Here is a 20,381-nt window from a genome sequence, read left to right on the forward strand (position 1 = left end):
GTGACATCCTAGGGTAATGGGTATCACAGGTTAATTCTGAAGTATTTTTAAAGACTTTTAATCAGTTTTAAATCTGGTGCCATTGAATATAACTGAATGGCCCCCTGCTACAGAATGTCATTGGCTCTTTAAGAGGGAAGAGACTTGTGCCTATGTCAGTTCAACTGATCTCCAATTGGTGAGCTGAGGTGTCCAAATTAGGGATGTGAAGGACTAGTTGACAGGCTAGATGACTAGTTGCTTCTTTCCTCCTCCCCTGCTCTTACTGCCTCTGTCAGAAAGAGGCAGCAAGGGGGAGCGGAAGAGGACGGGGTACTTCAAAACGGCAGCACTGTGTGGAGCCTGGGGCAAGACCCTGACCCCGGGCTCCATGTGGTGCTGCCGCTTTGAAATGCCACATGGAGCCTGATGCTGGGCTTCCCACGGTATTTCAACATGGCAGCGCTGCATGGAGCCTGAGGTCAGTGAGGGAGTCCCCAGCTGATCCTGAGCTCCATGTGGCACTTTTGCTTTTGAAGTGTAGCCACAGCCCTAGGGCTGTGGCTACACTTCAGAGGCAGAGGCTCCCTGTTGACTAATTGAATAGTCAATGCAAAATGCATCGACTATTTGATTAGTCAATTACTTGCAATTGAACATCCCTAGTCCAAATTAATAAATTAGCCTGTTGCAAGCTCCTGTTTGAGCTGGAGAAGGAATCTTGAGGGGCACTGAAGGAGACACTGATGCTGGGCTGCCTGCCGGACCACCCCACACAGACGACGACCTTTCCAAGTGGCGATTCTATGGCAGCCTGTCTTGTGGGAGAGGGCAGAGAGAATGGATGGAATATGCGGGGAGGGGCTATCCTACCAAATTGTACAGCTTGATAGTGTGTGGAGACAGTGGAAAGGTTGGGCCACCCTCTGAACAGCCTAAGCATCACACACCCTGGATGGGCCCCGCCTCACCTTCAGTCTCCTCTCCTAGAAAGCGGTGGCCTCTCCTCACAGGGCCCAGCTGTTGCTCCTGCCTGTTTCCACAGGCCGCTCGGGCAGCTCACCCAGCCTCCAAGATCACTTATAATCTAATAATCTTTCTGTGAAGATCTTGGTTTCAATGACATCCTAGGGTCAACCCATGTGCTTTATGTTTGTTACAGAAGTGCCTAAGGGCAGCTCTGGAGGGCTAGGCACTGTGCAAACAGAGTAGCAGAAGGGCCCTACCCCCAAAGAGCTTGTAATCTAAATACAGTAGAAGAGAAGGGGCGGGAGAAGAAGTCTAGCACCCCAAAACCAAAAGTGAAGTGTTTTAAAGACTTTTAATCAGTTTTAAATCTGGTGCCATTGAATGTAACTGAATGGCCCCCGCTACAGTATGTCAGAGTGACTTAGCTGATGACAGTAAATGCTGTGTCAGTTCCACCATTTTTTTTTCATCGTTGGGCTAGGTTGGAAAGTGATCGGCCCAAGGGGAAGGAGATGAGAGGGACGGGCAGGGGAGAAGAGGGGCAGGTGTGACATGTCATTGAGGCAAAGAGACTGAGGGAGGGGAATGGTTGGAGCAAACTGAACAGGACAGAGAAAGTCCAGTCATAACTGAAGCAGGTTCTCTGGATGTCTAAAGGCCGCTGCTTAGGAGGAAAAGTAGCCAAGCAGCTGTGTCAAGGCCACGTTGGTGTTGGGGAGGAGGGAGGAAGAGGGCCCCCCCCTTAGGTCCTTGTGCTGCCACAATAGGAGGTCCAGTCTCCTGAATAGCTCGAAGTCCAAAGGTTGCTGAGTGGCAAAGGTGGTCCCACCTGGGACCCTTTTCCCCCCACTCCTCAGTGCAGTCGTGCTTGGCAGCTTCTCGCCATCCCAGCTGGATACATTATTTTCTTAATGTCATTTTGTGAGGGGGTGTTTTTCAAAGGGTTATTCATCTTATTTTTTAACAAGGGGGTTTAAGTAAAGTAATTTGGCTTAAAATATGAGTAGGCAGAAGCTGTTTCAAATGATGCGCACAGGATGCATTGTAGGGTTTAAAAAAACCCAAGCATTTTTATTTAAAAATGTTTTTTTTTATATAAAACTGCTATTCTAGGAAATAACATGGTGGCAGGTTAATTCAAAATGCCTGTATATGTGTATTAAAAAAAGTATGCATATAAGTATAACAATGTACAATTTAGGTCCTGATGCACAGCAGACTCTTACATACACCTTTCGGTTTTTTTAGACACAACAAATGCATTATCTAAGAAACAGTCAGTAAGAAAGCATACTGAAGAGACAGTTGTTATATATTAAGACTCTGATCTAACAAATCTTATGCCAATAACTGGGTCGAGCCAGGTCACTAGATATGATAATCCTCAAATATGCCAAGATTTCTGAAACATTTTGCGATGACCATTGATCTCCCTGTCCCTTTCCCCCTAGTGGGGCTCACTGTTGGTGCTGATGAAAAACCAAAAGCATAGCACTGTAAAGGTATTTGTTGTTGCCACTTGTTGGCACTGATTTGTAATAATATTAAATAAATTTTGCAATTCCAAAGTCTTAGCCAAAGTTTCACCTCTCAAGCACTTTCTCTCTCTCGCATTCGCTCTTTTTTTCCCTTCTCATTACTTTCAAAAAAAAATCCAGAGAGAGAACTGAAAGCTTATGGTACTTTTTTTTTTTTAAAGTGCGGGGTTATTTTTAAGGGCACCTCTGTTCAGCTTAAATGAGATTCCTTTTCATGTTCTGATATTTGTCAGTTTTTCTTGTAACTGTGGTAAACACCGCAATATTTTTACAGAGCATTTTGATCCCCTGTAGACTGCGTGTGGAAAGAACTGGAAGATTCGGTGTAGTAAGTGTTGAGAAGTCCACAGCGTTTAAAAAGCATTCCGGGTACTGGCCAGTTCTTGAAGAGTAACTTCACGTACTTCTTAAATTTTTCCCCCATAAAGAAATAGATAATGGGATTGAGACAACAGTGGAAAAAAGCCAGTGTTTCTGTCACTTGCATTGCATAATCCAGATTTTTGCTGGTTTGACAATCTGTAAGGACACCTAGGTCTTCCAGCGATCGTAAGAAAATCACAATATTGTAAGGGGTCCAAAAAACAAAAAATACAATCATGACAGCAAAGATCATCTTCACAGCCTTATTCTTTTTCTCGCTTCTACAGTACAGCAACGTTTTAATTATCATTGAATAGCAAAAAGTCATAACCCCTGAAGGGATGAGGAGCCCTAGTATATTGACCAGCAAAGAGGAGAGAAACCTCCAGTTTATGGAGTTAGCAGGGTACTCTGATTTGCAGATGGTATAATTGTTTTCCTGGGAAGATTGGCTAAATATCAGCTCTGGAACTGAGGCTAAAATAGCCACTACCCATACAATGAGGCTGGTAATGCTGCCATAGGTGACCGTTCTTGCTGTCAAGGCAAGCACAGCATGAACTATTGCCACATATCTGTCGATACTCATGAGCATAATAAAAAATATCCCACTGTAAAACCCAACCAAATAGATCCAAGAAATGATTTTACACAACCCATCCCCAAAAACCCACTGATCGGCTGCATAATAAGACCAGAAGGGAAGGGAGAAAACAAACAGCAAATCTGAGATTGCGAGGTTGAGCAGATAAACATCAGTCATGCTCTTCAGCCTCTTGTATTTGAACAGGACCAAAATGACTAGAGAGTTCCCGGCCAGGCCAAGCAGGAATACCAGAGAGTAAAGTGTGGGCAGAAAGTGTGACCTAAATTTCTTGACGCCGCCTTTAGTGCAAGGTGTTGTAGAAGAATCATAATGTTCATTATAGAAATCATACAGAGATGTATACTCGTAGTTGGATTCCATGGTTGTATTCCACATCCTGAGAACAATAAGTACAAATGTTAATAGATTTTCAAGGGGGAAGTAAATCTTTATCTAAAATAAAAGGCCACTTTGAAACATCATCCGTCAAAGAAGGCTTTGAAAAGAACTTGAATAAGAAGGAAGTCTTTGCATTGCTAATGCACTTCTCATCTGAGGAACTGTAGGTTTTTGGTGGATCCAGGCCTCCTTTAGCTGGCTTACAAATCCACAGAGGACAAAAATGGGGGTCATTCCCTGAACTGTTAAGGGATACTCCGAGGAGTTCTAGCAGCATACAATGCTACATAAAAGTTTAAGGCATGCAGTGGGGCTCATTGTTTTCAATAGAAACTGCAGCAGAAGAGAGGAAGTGGAGTTTAATTAGCAAAGTAAATGACAGAAATCCTTCAAGCCTTGGAACCAAATCATAAGGACTGGAATCCTACTCCCAACAAAGTACATGACCAAACTCATATTGACTTCAATAGGGTCGGGATTCCATCCACAGTATTTACTCAAACGTTGATGAGGGCCAACTAAAAATAATCAAGGACCTCAGCATCTGACTCATTTTCAAGTGCTCCTCCATTTCAATGCAATGTCTATGACTATCAGCAAAAGCACTCACTCACTTAACGGACAACTCTTAACTTGCTGTCCAGAAAACATACATGTATTTTCAATACCCTTTTTCTTCAGTGGCCAAAAGGCAGAAATTTGTCACATTAATATGCATATTCTGTTTTAAAAGATGTAGTTTAATTGGCATTATTTTAACAAGTTGACACTGCTCAGGTAATGAACACAGCATGAAAAGGATATATATGTGCGTGCAATGCAAGCATTTTTTCATCCAACCACTTCCTAACTTTTTGCCAAAGTGAATTAAGTCTCTCCACATTTTTGGAGTTTGGAGAACAGGAGAAAATGAAACACAATAATGTTAAGTGACTTTTGTAAGTTCACAAGAGATGATTCCTTCCCACCCATAGTTGAATTCTATTGCAGACAGATGCTGAAGTACAAATTACATAAAACAACAGTGGGAATAAACAGACCTTTAAAGCAGGGGTCTAGATAATACTCTAGCACTAAAAACATAGTATCACTGAATAACTCAATAATTAGTTGAGTTGTTGCTGCTAAATTCAGACAAATTTTTGTTGATTAAAATGCAAATTCTACTTATGTATAATAAATAAAAACTAAGCATGAATTTGCCCATGTTTGAAAATTGTTCAATTTTTAAAGTGATAAAATAGCAGAAAGAAAACGCATTAAAAGGCACAAATAATTGCTTAACCATATGTATGTAAAATAAACGTATAACACACACAAAATCACTATTTCTGAACTGCATTTTGTAAATTTGTACCTCTTTTTCCTCTCTTGTAATGCAGACTCTCTTGTTTTCTTGGTGAGCAGTGAGCAAGCCACTTGCTACAGTGAACGTGATGTAGCATAATTTGAAAGGAAATACAAGGTGTGTACTGGGGAGTGCGATCAGTCTTATGATAACAAGAAGATAACGTGCCTTTAAAAATTTGTATTGAAACAACCACTGCTGTCCTGCAAATGTCATGTTGTAGGATCTTATTCCTTCTCATTTTCTCCATTTCCATCTGGGGATTGATCTTCTGCTTGTGTCTCCTCCTGAATTTATTTGAGCACAGTTGCTCCCTTGTTTTAATTTCTCCTTCTATTCCTCAAGGATCTGAGAGATCATGACAGATTCATGGGATCTTCCTGATGTGAACAGTTCATTGACTCCAGTGTAACATTGGCTCCAAGAGGACTAGACCAAGGAAAAGGGAGTGCAAAATCAGCTTAATTAAAAGCTGATAAAAGTGACCAGAGTATTCTCTTTGAACTCTTGAAAAATCTGTTTGGTTTTATCTTTGCATGTGGGTTTTTCCACCTTTTGCTTTAGCATAAGTCTCTAATGCAGGGGATTTTCCATTGCCTTCCATGTGTCTACAATGTATTAGTAGGAAGAATGTCTTCTGGGTCACCTAGTATGGCACTGCAAAAGCATAGCTTACCTTTCTCTAATTTATGATGATAGGGACCACTTTCCCCTCATTTACCATTTCATCTGATTTGTTTTGGCAGCTACAAGAATTAGTTAAATGGAAAATAATAAGAAATTACTGTGTATTTCTAGCTAATTGCGTCTGAATGTACCCCATAGTCATTCATTACTCTCTTTTGCATAATATTTGTGCAAAATATGCCACGTGAGGACATGGATGTGGGGCAGAGGGGGCAATTGCCCCAGGGCTAGGTGACTCAAAGGGACTTGAGGCTCCCAACTACTACCTCTGCTACTGCAGTAGCAGCCAGAGCCCAAGCCCTTTAAATCACTGTTGGAGTGCTGCCCCATGCACTCTGCATGGCTCTGAGGGCTGGGAGGGACCCAGTGCCAGGCGTTGTGGAGGGCTGGCTGCTCCTGGCCCCCCTTGGCCTGAGACTTAGCTCCTTCTGGGTGAGCATCTCCACACCTTGCCTGGGAAGTCCCACAGAAGCTGTCAGCACCCCTGCTAGCGAGGTAACATGTGAAAACTAATAATTTGCTGGTCAGTAATATCATAGCAAAATGTAGGTTGCCACATTCTATGTGAAGTTAAAAATTCTCCCTAGCTGATGATAGTACAACAGTTTCAAACCCTTGTAGCCCCAGTTAAGAAGGTCTCTCTTAAACTTCAGAGAGGTAGCCGAATTAGTCTGTACAGGATAAACTTAAGAAACAACAAATAGTCTGGTAGTACATGTTTTGTTAGGCTTTAAAGTGCTACCAGACTGTTGTTTTTTAAGTCTATCTTAAAGTAATGTGGCTTTATCTCCTTTTGCATTTAAGTAGTGAATAAGGTTCTTAAGTCAGTAAGAGAGAGATAAGATATATCTGCGGTTCAGCATGCACGGGGGAGAGGAAAGAACATGGGGCCAGGCAGCCACCTTCACCCCCAGATTTCAGGTTGCTTTCTTTATTCTTTGAATAAACACTGCTGTGAGGTGTAGTCCTCAGAAGAACCCGCTTCAGATGGTGACTGGGCTATAAAAGTGAGTGGCAGAAACACCCCATGTTTTTTCTCCCTATTCATCTCTCTCGCTCTAAGCCAGTCCTTTGACTTTAAGGAGAGATCCTGCTCTAAAATTGGTCATCAGTGTGGCTGGGAATGAGGGGTGATGATTTTTTTTAACCTTGAATAAAATCTGTTTTTAAATGTTTTAGCTCTAGAAAGCGTTTAATCTCTGTGTTTCTTTTACAACCATTTCTAACTTGAATACTTTATAGTTGTACTCACTTAAAATCTATCTGTTTGTAATAAAGCAAATTGGCTTTATTTTTTAAATCAGAACTAAAGCAGTGGTGTGCTTAAACTAAAGATTGTAAGCTGCAGGATACTGTTCCCCGACAGAGTGAACCTAACATATCCTCAATGTCCAGGAGAGGTCTGCACAGCGCAGAGCATACATATTTGGGACTGGGTGTGTTGGGCCTCTCTGCATGTAGTAATGCTTGTGGAGGCGAGAGCGTGGCTGCAATGTTGCTAGCAGGCTGCAGCTCTCCAGACACTCAGGCTTATTGGCTATTTGTGAACAACCCATGTGGAAGCTACAGTCACACAACATTGTGAGGCACCCAGGGCTGCAGGGCAGGTGGTTACACAACCCTCATCTTGATTGCACCTCAGAATGTGAGAGGGGTGTTTTACCCAGTTGGAAAAAAGTTAATATCAGTGTTTCCAATTGCTCTGCATTTCATCTTCCGCCTCCTTCCCATACAAAACCTATTCTCTTTCTCTCTTTCCCTCTCTCTCTCTGCTGGAAACGAGGAGGGGATGAGCATTGTGTGCTCTCTACAGAGCACCAGCAAATTGTCCAGGGGCCACATTTTGGAAAATTCTGCTCTAAAGTGTGCTGTAATCTAGATCCATCCATTGGGCCTATGTACACTATGGTAGTTATCATTGTGTATCTCTTTAATGTGTGTGTGATGAACTGAGTTTATAAGCTACTGTACATGGGGGCATGAGAAGTCTAGATTCTAAGAAGAGAGGATCTCGCTTGGAAGCAGGAATCCCCAACCCCTTAAATTCTAATCGCACCTTAGCTGTGTCTTCGCTAATAAAAAGGATTTGTTCTTAGCTTGAGTTAGCTTAATATAACTAGGGGTATATCTTCCTGGCAGTTAATCAGTTATCTACACTGGAGTTACCTTTCTTGAGCCAGTTTAACATAATTGAGAGTGGCCACATAGTGACGTAACAGGGCTTGCTGTGCCCACACGGCACTGAACTCACTTGGGTGAGGCACGAAGACTTGTGGAGACACATCCCATCATTCTTAGCAGTGTAGTAAGCTGAACTATACAGATACAGTGAAACCTTTGTTAACCAGCACTCTGTTAACCAGAAAACTTTAACTGGCATTGCCCCCAGCCACAATATTGTCACATCTTCAGGCGCACAGGCCTGGCTTGGTTTGCCATGACTGGCTTAACAATTTTTTATTTAAGAAGTACTAACCATCTTTAATTCAAAATACAAATGTGAGACCCACTGCCTCACACTACAAAACTACCGATATTAAAAACTTGAGTTTTACTACGATTGTCCATTGGTTTTTCCTAGGTTAATGGGACCCTCGGATAACCGGAAATTTTTAGATCACCAGAACGCCCTAATCCCTGAGCATGCCAGATAACACAGGTTAAACTGTACAAACATTAATAGAATCTCAAGGGGGAGTTAAAAATCTTTACCATAGATAGAAACCACTTTGAAACATCACCGAAGAATCTTTGAAAAGAACCAGAACAATAATGAAGTCTTTCTAATGTTAAATGTTCAAGATGAGTCACAGCAAGTCAATCATAGTTATTATATGATTGTCTTGAGGCAAAAGACTAGGTGAAGAGCCCATAACAAGGAAATCCCCTGTCTGGCACTAAGTTCTGACCAGGCATCCAAGGACCTTCCTACCCCAGTGACATAGAGACCACTGAAATGAAACTGGCCTGACTGCAGCACCTGAGACCCTGAAAGGAGCAGGGACACAAGAGCCTAATAGCAGAACGGGGCATCAGGGAGACCAAAGCAGTCAAGACAGCAGGCGGGAGAACCCACAAGACACTGATGGAAGCCCAAACAACACAGCTGAAAATACAGGAGCAGCAAAAGAATTTCTCCATCCAGTGAGTTACGCCTCCTTCTCCTCGCTCTCCCCCACAACACAAAGAATGGGAGAAAGTCTGCCCAATTCACCAAGGGTGTGTCTAGACTACCTAGTTTTGTCGACAAAAGTGGACTTTTGTCAACAAAACTATACCAGCGTCTACACTACCGCTGAGTTCTGTCGACATAACGTCGACAGAACTCAGCAGTTTTGTCGACGCTGGTATACCTCATTTTACGAGGCATAACGCCTTCTGTCGACAGAACTCTGTCGACAGAAGGTGTTATTGCCTGTAGGGTTGCGTCCAGACTACGGAGTTCTGTTGACAAAGCAGCTTGCTCTGTCGACAGAACTCAATGTGTCTGGACGCTCTTTGTCGACGGAAGTTTTGTCGACAGTATCTGTCGACAAAACTTCCGTTGACAAAACACGGTAGCCTAGATGTACCCCAAGAGACTATGTGTATAAGAGAGTCCCTGTCCACTTTTGAGAAACTGCGTGGGATCCAAAAGTTGACAGGGGGTAAGGGGATGCTTAGCCTCTTGATTAGATGAATGGGAAAGGCAGAACAAGTTTTATATTATAGGAAGAAGGATGATGCTATGGTGTATAAGAAATTTAAATAAAATATATTAAAAAGGTTTAAGATTACCCTGAAATTTAACTAGTGAAGTAGGGAGATCCTAAAATGTTTGACCACTTCCCTCTGTTGAACATGTGCACAAAAAAGTACTGTAATTGTAGCAAGGGAGATTTATGGTGGACATTAGAAAAAAATGGTCAGGGTGGTTAAACACTGGAATAAATTGCCTAGGAGGGTTGTGGAGTCTACGTCATTGGAGATTTTTGAAAGCAGGTTAGACAAACACCTGCCAGGGATGGCAGGGGAATGGATTAGATGACCTCTCAAGGTCTCTTCCACTTCCATGGTTCTACGTTACAGCAGTGATCAAGGCTCTTCTTTGGGTGGGTTGCAGACATACTAAAAATGTCAGTCACTGCTATTTAAATGTCATATAATTTGCCAAATTTGCTGGAGGAGTTCCCCATTCTTGATGCAGAAACTAACACCAACATGACACTGATCTCTATAGTCTGTCACGCAGATTTTATAACACTGATTGATTGCGTTATTAACCTTGGGTCTACAATCTAAAAATACATGGGGAACTCTTTACTTGCCTGATTCTGCTTAACTGCAATAACTTGAAAACTACTGACATGAAATGTGCACCAGAATCTGACAAGATTTCTCGGGGAAAACTAGGCTGCTAAAAATGATGGCGAGGGCAGTAGCCACAGTCTTACCGTCTATGTTAGATAATGCCCTGGCTTCAGCACACCACCAGAATGAGAAGTATAGGCAGAGTCAATGGGAGAGCGCTGCCATGAACTCACTGAAGTGAAGACACCATGGTAAGTAGATCTAAGTATGTTGACTTCTGCTACGTTATTCACATAGCTGAAGTTGCATAACTTAGATCAATGGCCACCAGTAGTGTAGACCAAGCCTTAGGGACACTCCCTTATAAGCACAGTATTATGAATATAGGAATTTAGAAATGTGCCCCGGGGGGGCTAAGGAAACAGTATAGTAGCGGTGTATGGGACAGCAGTTCACCACGGAAGCTCTTTAGTTTGAATAAAACAAAGTTTTATATTTTTCTGTTTCACCAGTTTGTTGTTTAATGACCCCAAGTTCATTACACTGGGTAATAGGTGGCAGGGGGGAAGGGAAGTAGCAAGGGGAAGTCTGTGTGACCTGGCCAGAGGAAACTGTTGTTTTTCAGGCAATATTGGGTGGTGGTGAGGGTGGTGAATTACAGGTGAAAAGCTATTGGGAAACAGGAGGAGTCTGGGTTTCATAGATTTTAAAGAGTGGCTGTGAGATCATCTAGACAGAGCTCTTTGTATAAGGCAGGCCACAGAATTTCATCCAGTTTTGCATCCAGCTAGTGAGCTCAGTAACATCCAGTCTACAGGTGAACACAGCAAGAGATGGTGAATCCATCATTTCCATCAGTATTTTGTACCAGTGGTTAATCACCCTTATGTCTAGAAATGTATCTTATTTCTAGTTGAAATTTGTCTGGCTTTAACTTCCAGCACTTTTGGCTTGTTATACGTTTCTGCCACTAGATTGGAAGAGCTCTTCAGTACTTGGTATTTTCACCTCAAGAAGATTCTCGTGCACACTAATCAAGATACTTCTTAATCTTCTTTTTGATACACTACATGGATAGAGTCCTTTAAGTTTCCTACCGCAAGGCATTTTTTCTAGCCCTTGTATCATTTTTGTGGCTCTTTTCTGCTTGCTTTCCAATTGTTCACTATTCTTGTCCAATCAAGGATAATAGAGCTTTTCAGTCTCATCAGTGCCATATACAGAAGTAAAATCTGCCTACTCCCATTCACAGCTTCCCAGGAGACCGCCTTTTATCCTGTAGATGTGACCTTTTTTGTTCTTGGGTGTATGGCCTTGCCCTTGGCTATATTAACCCAAATTTTGTTTGAATGAGTCTGTTTACAAAGAGACACACATCACTCTATATGACTGCCCAGTTCTCATCGTTATTTATCACTCCGCTAATCATTGCCATCTATACATTTGCCAGCAGTAATTTCATATTTTTCTTCTGGGATCACAGAAGAAAATATTGAGTAGAGCTGGGCTTAGAGCTAGTTGTTGTGCATCCCCCAGGGAAATTGACTTTTTGTTGTTGATTTTTCAATGATTCCTTTGTGAGTGGCCAGTTAGTCGGTTCTTAATCCATTTAACTTGCTCTGTGGTACTAATGTTTTATTTGGAATGTCATGCAGTACTGAAGACAAATGCCTTACACATTTTAAGTATATCACACCTACACAGTTGCCTTTTGCCAGCCAACTTGTAATCTCATCAAAGATAGCAGTCAGGTTTGTCGAGGTAGAGTTATTTCCCATAAACCCATGCAGACTGACATTCATTATCAGGGCTTTATAAGCAGTGGCGAGCCCCACTTGCCAGCTGTGCGGTTGGCATGCTGCGCATGCGCAGATTGCACTGTGCATGCACTTACTGCGCTGCACGGCCGCACCAAGCTAAAATCTACTCGCCCCTGGTGAATATATTGCCCTAATTGTCAAGCCCTGTTCATTATAGTGCCTGCCATCTTTTCATCCTTTATGGATGGAATCCTGTATCAGCTTTTCCATTATTTTGTCCTGGACTGATGTCAGGGTGACGAGCCTCTTGTATCCCACTTGCACTTCTAGAACATGGGCACAGCATTAGTGCTCTTCCAGAACTTTCCCAGAACTGTTTAGCACATTGGCTGATTATATTTAGTGCTGGTGTTAAATGTAATTCTTGTGGATTAGGGAGTTGGAGGCAGGAAGGGTCTCTTGTCATCGGCCTCTGTTCCACCACTTATTTTGGAACTAGTCACCAATGGGCTGTGGCAGATAAATCAGTTGGTGAAAGTAAAGTATGAGTGCTCCATAGAGATTTATTTTATACTAAGGATGTTTGTACCTTTTGGTATGAGATGATTAGCCCGTCGATGTGTATTCAGAAATAAACAGAATACCCCTCCCCCCCAAATTCCCTTCCTGAAGCTTAATGTCCTACACAAGATGTAAACAGTGTTTGTTGTTGCCAAATTTTACTAAAAATATAAATTCACTGCGACAAAAACACAAGTGGTAGTCTTGTGAAATTCTATTAACCACATACAGATCTTTATGTGTGGCGGCTTGCTGAGGCTGTGCAGATAGGAAGATAAAAGCTACCTCACCTCCCCCCTGCAAACTATTGGCAACAAATACCTGAGATGCAGGTTCTTTTCCTCCACAGAAAAACTTTTTTCTCAGCCACTGCCCACAAGCCGCTATGCTGTTTAGGTCTGAGGTCAGTCTACTTCATTCACTGTCGCCTTTCTCTCTTTCTACAGGAGAGTTTAATTCTTTAAGAGGGAGCTGGAAATTTTTTGGATACAGGAGATTGTTGGTGTGGAAAAAAAAAGAGCAGATGGGGTTCAGGGTGCCATGATTTTTATTATCTTGAGATATTGAGTAGGAATCTTTGGCAGGGGACAGGCTCTGATGGAGGTAGATATAGTAACCCTTCTGCCAGCAACAGCCAGGAACAGGTTCAATATCTGGGGGGTTCCTCTCCATCCATCCAACACAGAACGGGCTCAGGTTCCCACCCAGTAACCTGGGAAATTCACACCCACCCCTGGGTACCTCTGAGAGGCAATTCTTCCCCACTTACAAGCACAGAGTGTGAGTGTAGAAAAGAAACCTTAAATAAAAAGGGAGGGAAGTAATGCGGCATTAATTTGGGGAAACACTGGAGACAGAGTTGTTGAACATAAACCGTGAGTAACAGTCTCAGCTCAAGTAGGTTGGACACTGTCCTTTTCCTCTCAGATTCTTAAGTCCAGCAATGTAAATGTCCCCTTCACATGCCCAGCCCTTCTCTGCACCCCACTCACAATTGCTGCCCTTGGTCAGGACAGACCCAGATTTCAGAGGTGCATCCACAGAGTTCACCTCCCATCCTGAGTGGGGGAAGGCAGGGTAAAGAGGGACCTTACTCTGCTGGTCACTTGCAATCCACCTGCTCACTACTCTCTGGTGCTGTCCTGATGGCCATTCATCTACCTCCCTGCCTCTGCTCTGCTGGCTGCTCATTACACCTTTCCATCACTGCTCTGCTGGCCATTCGTCACATCTTCCACAGGCTTGGGTGGGTTTGGCTCTGGGCTAAACCTAGTGATTTCACCTCTTGGCCTGAAGCACAGTCCAGCCACAAGAAATTCCGGCATCCACTGGAGTGCACTTAAATAATAATATAGACTTCTTATGGAGCCTTTCTTTAGCTCTATCATTGAAACAGTGGGGGAGAAATAGGTTGAACCAATCTTACAGTTTATGCCTCCAGGGCATGCAGCTTGCATGACTCAGAGTCCTGCCCTCCCCAGCTTAATTTCACAGGGCTCTGAAAGTGGAACTTCTGTCCATCAAAGTTTATTTACACTGATGGTGTCTCTCTCCTTTGTGCCAGGTTAAGCACAGAGTTTCTTCTTTTATATTCCCACGATAATTACAGACATTGCAATTCGTGTAAAACACAATTTGTGACCCAACACCAGCCAGGTTGATTACAATGAGCAAAACACTATTCCATTGGCTGAATATGTAACACATCTAAGTGAAGCAGGGGCAAACAGTATGTACATAGACACACCCAGGATTTTTCTCCTATTTCATCTGGCTGTAATAGAAGCATTCATTCAGACCCTACTTACATTTAAAAAGAGTAACTAATGTGAATACAGATTGGACCTCTCTGGTACGGCACCCTTGGGACCTGACTTGATCTGGACAAGGGAGTTTGCCGGACCAGGGGAGGTCAGGGCTCTTCCAGGACACTGGCCTCCCCAGCTGGCTCCCTTTTTGATCACCAGCCCCACCCTGGTCCCCTGTGGCTGCCAGCTGGGCTGTGCTCCCATCCCTCAGGACTGCCAGACTCCCAGCCGACAGCTACTTGGGTTCTCTGGTCCAGCAACATCATGGTCCTGCTGGACTATAGATATTGCTGGACCAGAAAGTCCCGAACCAGAGAGGTTCAACTTGTGAATCAAAACAGATGGAAAATCCAGGGCATCACCTGGGTGATGCCAGTCATGGAACACTGTTTATTTTGTGGTAATGCAGAGCACATTACTGCGAAGTTACATGCTAAAAACCATTTCAGTTTGAGCTGTGCTGGAGTAAAAAATGGGATAAATAATATGCACACCAATGTATTTGATTTTACTATAGAAGACACAAAACACAGTATTACATAATGATGGGTTCTGATAGGAATGAAGGGAAATGCTTTGTATTAAGTTGTTACCTTTTAATGCAATTTATGTATTTTGTAATTCTAAGCAATTGACTAGTGCAAGATTAATTGCAAGTGGACTCCCCAGTCATTTGCAGAACAGTAGAAATATACTGCCTCTCCAACCTGGCATCTATAATGAGCCTTTTGCCATGGTTAGTAACCTAAGGCTACCTGAGGCGAATGACAATGAAGACTTTACAAATGCTCTTACAATTGTACTTGAATTAATATTTCTATTATCTTTTGCTTTTGTTGATGGGATAGAAGAATTCTTCCTACATGCATAAAGACACATCTTTTTAAAAAATAATACAGCTGGGCAAAAATCACTCACAACAAGATGCAGCAAATCCTGGTGTCTTGTTTAAGGGATTTCTATTAACTATTATAATAGCCAGGTAACACCGCAGTCAAGACTGCCAGAATTTAGCAGCTGCATCCGGGGGAAGAGCAAAGAAAACAAGAGCACTAAAATGACCACAGTGAGCCTACAATGCAGACAGAAGATGTGGCTTGAGCAAACCTGACACAAAGGGTGGTGAAATGAGCAAGATGAACTCCAAGAATGAGACAACAAATGGTCTGGTAGCACTTTATAGACCAACAAAACATGTAGATGGTATCATGAGCTTACATGGGCACAGCCCACTTCTTCAGATGACCAGAGTTATGAGTTGGGGATACAGAGGCGTAGCGAAGGAGGTGTGGGGGAGGGCAATTGCCCCCGGGCGCCTCGCTAGGGGGTGCCAGGCCGGGGTGAGAGTGAGAGTGAGAGTGAGAGCACGCTACGCAAGCTCATCTGGCATGGGCGGTGAGTTCTATGGCCGTCCCTTCCCCCCCGCCCTGGCCCCGGACCGGCCCTGCCGTGCACAGCATTCAGTCGGCTCCCCCTTGCCCACACACGCTGCGCACGGCAGGGACGGTCAGGGGGTGGGGGGAGGGACAGCCATATAACTCGCCGCCCATGCCAGCATTCAGTCAGCTCCCCCTTGCCTGCGCACGCTGCGCAGCATTTGCAGGTGACTGGGGAGTTGCCTGGGTGTAACGTGACATCATGGCCCGGGACTTTAAAAGTGCTTGGTGCTGCATGGTGCCAGCCTCGCTTCCGGTTTGGAGTCCGGGGACTTTTGGGGCCCGAGCGAAGACTCCAGCCCCGCAAGTGGAAGGCAGAAGGTAAGGAAAGGGGAAAACTAGGTGGAAAGAGTGGGAGAGGAAGGGGCTTGTGTGGAGGGGGGAGAGGAGAGGGAAGATACAAATGCCAGGGGGCCAAGTGCAGACAATGAGGAAAAGGGCAGGAGGGCAGCTGTCAGTGGGAGGGGGGACAGGGTGATGCTGGAAAAGGAGAGGGGAAGGGCATTAGGGTCTGGAGGGAGAAGGGGCAGGTGCTGGGAGAAAGCTTGAAAGGAGAGGTGGGGATGTGAGGGCACAGAGGCATGAGGGGAATGGGGGCAGAGTGGTGAGGGGGTGGGCATCAGGGAAAAAGGGGGTAGGGGCAGTGAGGGAAGGGGGAGGCACCAGAAGGGTGCAGGTGCCAGGAGATTCTGGGGGTGAAGCAGAAGGGCAGACACCTGCAGGGGAGGGACCAGCACCAGAGGAGAGAGGCAGGGCAAGTGTGTAGAGGGAGGTGTTAGAAGAGGGGATGAGGAGGGGTAGCTTACCTGATCAGAGTGGGGCTATTGGAGGAGTGGGCACAGGAGAGAGAGAAGGGCTGGTGGAGGGGGGTAGGTCGCAGGAGGGCTGAGGGCAGTGAGAAGGGCAGGAGTCAAGATAGCAGAGGAGGGTGAGTAGTTGGGGTGCAGCAGGCACCAGGGGAGATGATGGAGCAAGGAGAGAAGACATGGCAGCAGAGAGAAAAGGTAAAGGTTTAAAAATATTTATTAATAACTTGGTATGCTGCCCACGGCCAGTTTGTTTGCGCCCCGCGGTGCAGTTTGGGTTTATGTGGGGATCAATATGTGGCCGGCAGTTGGGAGCCAAAACAAAAAAGTAGTCAGTGTAATGATCTTCTGTTGATATGCGTTTCAGTAGTTAAATTCTTGGACTGTCATTGCTCATGAAAAGTGCTGTCACATGGGTAGAAACCAGGTAAATATTGCATTTTATTAATATCAGCAGAACTGACTTAAATGGGGTCTGTGTGTTGTGTATTCTTGCCTTAATCTTTGTATTCATGCTTGTCAGTGTGAGAGAAGCTATTTGTGTATATTTGCTTGCATATGCAACCGCATTTAAGTTGAAGTGCTCAGCATGTTCTGTAAGTATCAATGTGGCACCTGGCGCTTCCAAAGTTGAGTTGCCCTAGCTCATCCCTGACAGGTGTCTGTCTAACCTGGTCTTAAATATCTCCGGTGATGGATATTCTGCAATCTCCCTAGGCAATTTATTCCAGTGTTTAACCACCCTGACAGGCAGGAAGTTTTCCCTAATGTCCAACCTAAACCTCCCTTGGTACAATTTAAGCCAATTGCTTCTCATCCTAACCTCAGAGGCCAAGAACAATTTTTCTTCCTCCTCCTTACGATACTTTTTTAGATACCTGAAAGCTGCTCTCAAGTTCCTTTTCGGTCTTCTGTTTTCCAAGGTAAACAAGGCGAATTTCTTCAGCCTTGCCTCATAGCTCTTGTTCTCTAGAACGTTCATCACTTGTGTTGATCTTCTCTGGACTTTCTCCAGTTTCTCCACGTTTCCTGAAATGTGGCGCCCAGAACTGAACATGATACTCCAGCTGGGGCCTAATGTAGATGGCTCAGTCCCTGCCTAGGGGACATGAGACTGGGCAGGTTAATTTCCAATCCTCCTGTTTATTCTTTTCCTAAGCCAGGAGGGCATGATAGTTCTGATGGGAGCTCTGCAGGAAGGCAGCCCGCACTGCTCCCTGCCTGAAACCTTGTGCAGGTGTTAAACAGCTGTCCAGCCCACCCTAGAGGTGACTGCATTTCAGCGTGCCTGAAGCTACACAGCACCAGCAATGGGCAGGAGAATGGCTCCTGGGCATGGCTTGCTCATGACTGCTTCAGTCCCATTGGATGGGCCTCAGCCTCTTTTCTTCCCCTCCTCCGCCTTGCAATGGGGCTGTAGACTCTGGGGAAAGAGGGGTGGAGGCAGGCAGAGGTGTCTCCCTGCAGCAGATGTGGACACGTCTCTGTATTAATCATTCTCTCATTGAAGTTTTTAGCTTTGTATCGAGTCCTTTTACATGGAAACTTTGTATTAAGTCTTGGTAGAATAGTCCCTAAGACAAGTGAGGCAGAGACTGTCCCTATGGGGTGAATGAGGTGGGAATGGATAAGGTGAAAGGTTGCAAAGATTGGAGAGGGGATGGAAGCCAGATCAATGAGCCCTGGGATATGGGCCCATTGAAAGGAGACTGGACCTGTGGATGCTTTAGGGGTCAGCAGCAAGGGCCTGCTTTGGGAAGCTCCCTCTTTGGAGGTGAATGTGGCAGCATTGAGACACCACCCAGAAGCTGGCGCCACAGACACTAACTGAAGATTCATGGGACGGCTCTCACAGACCTTGCATATGGATAAGATGATAGATCTGCAAGGGGGGGGGGGGGCAGTGGCATAGCAAGAGGGCCGGAGGGGTCAGTTGCCCCTGGGCACCATGCTAGGGAGGCTCCAATTTAATCCCATTCTGCTCCCCCTGTTATCCCTTCAGCTCACATGCTCGTATTCCACCTGCCACCGGCAGCTGGAGTCTCCTCCCTGCCTCTCTGCTCCAAGCCCGACCTTCCATCTCCACTGGAGGGTTAGTGCATGCGGGAGCCCAGCCCCAAACTGTAGGAGGTGGGGGAAGATGCAGTACAAGTTTCCCTCAGCTGTGCACCAGATTTGGGGCCATGCCACATGGCGGCGGCGGGGGAGGAGGGCGCAATTTTTTCCTTTGGCCCTGGGCGCATAACACCCTCGCTATGCCTCTGTGGGGATATGAAAACTCGAAATAAATAGGAGAGGGGAAGTGGAGGGGGGAGAGAAAGAAAAAGAGAGGGGGATGGGAGACAGCATCATTAAGTATCTGGAGAATGGGTACTTAAACCTAAGCAGATAAAAATCAAAGTCAATAGATAGCTTTCTGAGTGTTAGGAATCTATTAGCACCTGTAAGGGCTTGAACTCTTTGGGTCAAAAGTAGTGACACCTTTACCTTTAGAACAAAAGGGTGCTGATCTAAATCTGCCCCACTTTTTCTACTCCCTCAAACCAGCTTTTATTCATTTCATGTTTCCCTCTTCTGTCTCCATCTCCCATCTTTTCTCTCCAGCAGGTGAGCAACTGGCCACTGTGAACCTGCTGTTAATTATTTAATACCATTCCAGAGGGTAGGTAAATATTTGGGATGCTATTGCTTATGTCTGTGTGTGCTTACATCTAATAAACTGCAGTGTTAGACAAGAACATGCTTATTTGGATTCCACCTTGATCAGATAGTATTGCTGAGTTGCTGTTGATTTATTCCTTTCCCTGCCAGGACTGAAAAAGTTAAGTTGCCCTTTTGGGAGCTCTGAAAACCCAGGGTAACAATGGACATGCAGAACAATAGACCACTAGCCTCTTTATAACAGCCTTAACATATTTTTCTAACCCTTTTATTATTCTTGTGGCTCTCCACTGGACTCTACCATTTGTCCACATCTGTCTAGAAGTGAGGCATCCAGGTCTGGACACAGTACTCCTGCGGAGGGCTCACCAGTGCCAAGTACAGCAGGTCAGTTACCTCCTTTGCCTTACACACAGCACTCCTGTTAACACACCCCTGAACAAGAGGAGCCTTGTTTGCATCTGCATCACATGGTTGGCTCACATTCAGTTTGTGATCCACTATAATCCCCAGATCCTTTTCTGTAGTTCTACTGCCTGTCTGCTAATTCCTCGTTTTATCTTTATGCATTTGTTTTTTTCTTTTCCTCACACAGTTCTGCTCCAGTGTATGCACACATGGACCCATGGCCAAACTTTGTTCTCCATTGGCTCCAGCAGTCCTCATGCTTCCCACTCCATCCAGTGCTTTCCTCAGACTCCCAGGAGTGTCCAGACCCAGTTGCCCCAACCATTTCCCCTACCCTGAGCCTTCTGCAGCTAGAATCTTTAGCTCCATGCATCTTTACTTTTCCTTTCTCTCCAGGCTGCTGCTCAGGACTCCCTTTATATACTTCCCCTGTTTCTCTATTGCCACAGTCCCTCTCCTTAGGCCTTCCATGTCCCCTCCACTCATGTAACATTTCTCACTAGTGGCTGCATCTAGACTGGCAAGTTTTTCCGCAAAAGCAGCTGCTTTTGTGGAAAAACTTGCCAGCTGTCTACACTGGCCGCTTGAATTTCCGCAAGAACACTGATGATCTCATGTAAGATTGTCAGGCTATGTCTAGACTGGCATGATTTTCCGCAAATGTTTTTAACGGAAAAGTTTTCCGTTAAAAACATTTGCAGAAAAGAGCGTCTAGATTGGCACGGATGCTTTTCCACAAAAGCACTTTTTGCGGAAAAGTGTCCCTGGTCAATCTAGATGCC

At 44.6% G+C, this 20,381-nt stretch overlaps 1 protein-coding gene across 2 annotated transcripts in view; it reads right to left on the reverse strand.

Moving 5' to 3' along the window:
• Positions 1–489: 489 nt before the first annotated feature.
• CCR4 (C-C motif chemokine receptor 4) overlaps positions 490–20,381 on the reverse strand; it is a 28,762-nt gene continuing 8,870 nt past the window's right edge. The window contains exons 1-2 of one of the 2 annotated variants that reach the window (XM_006121755.4): positions 5,192–5,292; positions 491–3,832 (exon numbers count right to left, since the gene is read on the reverse strand). In XM_006121755.4, the coding sequence (XP_006121817.3) occupies positions 2,755–3,831 (1,077 nt within the window). In that variant the 5' untranslated portion in view covers position 3,832; positions 5,192–5,292 and the 3' untranslated portion in view covers positions 491–2,754. Of the gene's footprint in view, positions 3,833–5,191; positions 5,293–20,381 lie in introns of those variants that run through there. The other variant, XM_025183943.2, reaches the window with a different exon arrangement.

The sequence above is a fragment of the Pelodiscus sinensis genome, chromosome 2 (assembly GCF_049634645.1).
Source record: "Pelodiscus sinensis isolate JC-2024 chromosome 2, ASM4963464v1, whole genome shotgun sequence".
Classification (NCBI taxonomy): domain Eukaryota; kingdom Metazoa; phylum Chordata; order Testudines; family Trionychidae; genus Pelodiscus; species Pelodiscus sinensis.